Source organism: Cyprinodon variegatus, unplaced genomic scaffold, assembly GCF_000732505.1.
Source record: "Cyprinodon variegatus isolate N-32 unplaced genomic scaffold, C_variegatus-1.0 Scaffold117, whole genome shotgun sequence".
NCBI classification, from domain to species: Eukaryota; Metazoa; Chordata; class Actinopteri; order Cyprinodontiformes; family Cyprinodontidae; genus Cyprinodon; species Cyprinodon variegatus.
Genome location: NW_015150570.1, coordinates 486,224 through 491,060, shown reverse-complemented (window position 1 = coordinate 491,060; position 4,837 = coordinate 486,224). Strand labels below are relative to the sequence as shown.

Below are 4,837 nucleotides of genomic sequence, written 5' to 3'. Positions count from 1 at the left end.
TAAAGGTCTAATTAATACTCAGTGGGCTTCCCTAACTTGTAGTCAACTATTTCAACTGAAAGCTGCTTGCACTTTAAATGTGTTTCACAGACTTAATATTCTACAAAGTTTGTCTGGAAAGATTGATTGTTTACCAGGTATTAAAGGCAAATTACAACTTGATATTTTGTCAAACCACAGGCTTAAAAGAGACAGTGATCTAATCCTGTTTAACAGTATGATTGATTCTAAAGTTTAATGTCTTTTCAGTACAGTTCAGATAAAATCTAAATCTTTTCAAAATCACATGAAAGCAAAGGTGAACTCATTACCATCACCTTGCTTTAGCCTTAATTAAAGCAAAAAAGTCTGTCCCTACTGAGCAATGTTCTGTTTAAGGGCATTAATAAAGGATTTTTCATCCACACACTTCAAACAGCAGCAGCTTTTTGATGTGTTTCTGACCTTTGGGCTCGAAAGCAGAAATGTCTAATCTCAGTTAAAATGCTTTATCAACTAGCAGATGGTCTTGTTATTTATTCCCCTCCATGTAACTTGTTCCTTTTTAATAATTGAAATCTGGGAAAAAAATATTTAAAATGTGTTGTCCTTTTGTACAAAATCTCTTACAAAGACATGTGCAACTCATTTGCCATTGGTCGCATTAATATCAAAACCTAAACACCTTTGTTAAAATGCTAGGTTTTTGTGACATAATAGTTATATTTTTATATAATATATATTATATATATATTTATATATTGTATATATAAATTATATCTTTTATATCATAAACTGACATTTGTTCTACAAACCATGCTTTAAGAAAGAAAGGAAAAAAGGAGAAATGTCCTAGAAAGGTGTTGAAAACGATTTCAAATCGGTTCATGTTTAGTAGAATTTATTTCTGCAATGTTATCTTCCCTGGTCTTTATTAAAAAAATAAAATAAATCTGACAGCTGCAGTTTCCCCAGAATACTTCTACCTACATCCTTACCAAAACTAAGAAAGTGGAGCACATCCCCCCATTTCTCAAGTCCCTCCACTGACTCCTTGTATCTCAGATGACAGACTGTAAAGTAATTCTCTTGGTCTAAAAATCACTGAATGGCTTAGCACCATTATACATTACAGACTTGTCAGTGGATCAACTGCCCAGACCTCTCAGGTCTCCTCCCTCTAATCTACTTTGCATACCCAGAACCAGAATCAAACATGGGGAAGCAGCTTTTAATTCTTATGCTCCGCTAATCTGAAATAACTCTCCAGAAAACTGTAGAAATGCTGAGTGCCTGTGTACATTTCAAGTCATCTGGGTCACGGCAACCACAAAGCAGGCAACCCGACTTTCTTTCAGTTTTTCTGAGAAGGTTTCAACACCTATCCAGCAGTCTTTGTCAATTATTTAAGCTCGCACAGTGCTGAAACCTTAAAAACGTTTTTAGAATGGCCTTTAACTTTGTGTTTTCTGACTTTAGAAAGTTTAGAGTCCAGCTTTCTTTCCATTTATTAGCAGTTATTTTACTCTTCTTTATTTATCTTGGATTATACTTTCCTCAGTCTGTTTTCCTCTTATATGCACTACTTTGAATTGTTTTGTTGCTGAAATGTGCTTTATGAATAATCCTTCCTTCCTGTGAAAAGACAATAAATGTTTCAAAAGGAACAAAAATGTAATAGCCTCATTGCAAGTCTGTGCACACCATTAAATTTGGACATGCTAAAAAACGTTTTATTCAATTTTAGCATTCAGGCTGTTGTGGTATGAGTCAATCAGAATGCCAAGTCTTAACTTGTTCATATTTGCCCACTCCAGCATGCAAAATTGGTCTAACTAGATCAGATTTGTGGAGAAATCTCTCACAGCAGTCTTAAGCAGACCTCGATTTTCTGTCACATTTATTTCTAAATTTGAGAGGGGCCTTTTCAAAAACATTTTTTTGTCTTGACGGAATATGTACAATTGTACTTTCCAAGATTTGTATTTTTTTAATTCTCTCTTGGCGTACCTTTATTGAACTACATAGATCCACAGTTACCAGATGGTAAAAAATAGATGACAAAGTGTGACAGCAGGACATTAAACTTGCTCAAAGATCACAGAGAAGAGGCTTTAAACCCTGTGTTGGAACTAAGGATACAATTTAAGACTGATTATTCTGAAAGGTGAGCAAATTAAGTGCAAAGATTTTATTGAGCTGACTTGATCTTTTTTTTTTTTTTCAAACAATATGGAAATCCACCCTATTCAAAACTGCATCACCTGAAACATAATGCACCATAATTAGCAGAGAAGAGTGTGCCTTTGATTTGGCTTGGTTTTCTTTATTTTATTTTACTATGGTGGTAAACTGTTTGTTTCACAAGATGGCAAAAGATAGGAATGTCATGTTTTGTCATCCATAATAGTGGAAATTTTCTTGAGTGGAAAAAGTTGGAGAACAAATATACAGAAATATAAGAGCAAAATTATTAACACTACTCCAGAAAATATGCTGCTTAATCAGCTGCAAAATAAATTTATTGTATATTGTACGTGAAAAAGGTTGCACCTTAGTGTCAGTGCAGTGACATTTTTTCTTATTTCTTTTTGCTTTTCAGGCAATATCTCCTGCCACAGCAACATGGGAAGGGCAGGGAGTAAAGTTCTTCAGCAAACCCCACTGGACGGAGTTCAAACTCAGGTAAAAACAGCAATTGAACAAACATTATGCACTTTAGAAAATACAATCTTCCTCTCAAACAGATGTAGAACTTGAGTGGTAATGCACTCACTGTGTATTTCAATAAACACATTAAACCTCTGCCATGATTGGTGCTCTGGCAGTTGGAGGTGAGCCCTTGTGCTGGTAAAATGAGCCATATGTGACTCTCTCTGCACAGATTAAAAAAGAAGGATCAGGGTGCTCACTCTCATGCTTTCTACATTATAACTAAATGTAATACTAAAAACAATCCAAACAAAGATGATGACCACATGCTGAGCAAAGTTGTGATAGATTCTGCTAACAAAAGGGGTTATAAGACTAATTTAGGTAGATAGGTGATTTTCAGAGGTCTGGAGACTGTTATGAAACCCAAGAGCTGTCTTGATAAGAGATATGTGAGATTAATGCAACTTGTTTACATGATTTCTCATAGAGAATGGCTTGATGTCTTTTTTTGAAGAAATTGTGAGATAACAAACTATTAGATGAGAAAGTCCAATTAAAAAAAAATATTCTTTAACACAAGTTGAGTTTGATTCCAATGAATATAAATATTGTTCTGTTTGTTTGGATTCTTCTATTGCCCCCCTTAGTATTTTTAATCCATCCATCCATCTTCTCGGCTTATCCGGGGTCGGGTCGTGCAGCTAGCAGCTTCAGTAGGGAGGCCAAGAGATCGCTCTCCCCAGCAACTTGGGCCAGCTGCTCCAGGGGAATCCCAAGGCGTTCCAATGCCAGCCAAGACACATAATCCCTCCAGGCTGTCCGGGGTCTCTTACTGGATCTCCTCCCGATGGGACCTGCCCGGATCACCTCACCAGGGAGGCATCCAGGAGGCATCTTAACCAGATGCCTGAGCCACCTTAACTAGCTCCTCTTTACGTGGAGAAGCAGGGGCTCTACTCTGAGTACTGCCTGGATGCCTTCCTCACCCTATCTGTAAGAGAAACTCCAGACACACAATGGAGAAAACTCTTTTTGGTGGCTTGTATCCAAGCTCTCATTCTCGTTCTTGGTTATGACCCAAAACTCATGAACATAGATGAGAGTAGGAACCTAGATCGACCTAAATCGAGAGCTTTGTCTTTTGGCTGAGCTCTTTCTTTACCACAATGGACAAGTATAGCGTCTGCTTCACAGAGGATGCCACACAAATCCACCTGTCGGTCTCCCGCTCCATCTTCCTCTCATTTTATGAACAAAACCCAAGATACTTAAACTCCTCCTTGAGGAGCAGTATATCCTCCCCAACCCGGAAGAAAGCACTCTACCGTTTTCTGCCTCAATACCATGATGTCCGATTTGGAGGCACTTATCCTAATCCCGGTGGCTTCATACTTGGCTGAGAACCTTTCCGGTGAGAGGCTGTAGATCACGCTCTGATGAAGCCAATCACAAATATCAGGCCACCAAATTGGATCCGCACAACACCTTGGATGCGCCTAAAAATTCTGTCCACAAACGTTGTGAACGGAATTGGTGACAAAGCCCAAAGCAAAGTAAAGTAACCTTCGCGGAGTCCAACTCTCCCCCGAAATGAGTCTGGCTTACTGTTAATGCAGACCAGGCTCCGACAAAGACCTAACAGCCCTTATTAAAGGACCCGCTACTCTATACTCCCTGCATACCCCCCACAGGACCTCCCGAGGGACACGGTCGAAGGCCTTCTCTAGATCCACAAAACACATGTAGACTGTTTGGGCAAACTCCCATGCACCCTCCAGAATCCTGCTGAGGGTGTAGAGCTGATCCACTGTTCCATGAAAACCTCACTGCTCCTCCTGAATCTGAGATTCGACTTACAGACGGACCAGAACCCAGAATAGACCAGGGAGGCTTCTGAGTATGATTCCTCTGTAGTTGGAACACACCCTCTGGTCCCCGTTTCTAAATAGAGGGACCACCACCGCAGTCTGCCAATCCAGAGGATCTGCCTGATGCCTCATGTTAAACAATACAGTACCACAACATCCAGAGCATAAAGATACATAGGGCAAATCTCTTCCACCCCTGGGGCCTTGCAACCGAGGAGCTTTTAAATCACCTTGGCAACCTCAGCACTAGAAATGGGAGAATCCGAGCCGGAGCCCTCAGGCTCTGCTTCCTCATTGGAAGATGTTAGTATTTTTAATATTGTAAGATATTTTAT

The 4,837-nt window shown here is 39.4% G+C and overlaps 1 protein-coding gene across 1 annotated transcript in view; it reads left to right on the top strand.

Annotated features, from left to right (window-relative positions):
• The first annotated feature begins 2,604 nt into the window (after positions 1 to 2,604).
• lactbl1 (lactamase beta like 1) overlaps positions 2,605 to 4,837 on the top strand; it is a 21,689-nt gene continuing 19,456 nt past the window's right edge. The window contains exon 1 of the mRNA XM_015375331.1: positions 2,605 to 2,664. Within this exon, the coding sequence (XP_015230817.1) occupies positions 2,605 to 2,664 (60 nt within the window). The remainder of the gene's footprint in view (positions 2,665 to 4,837) is intronic.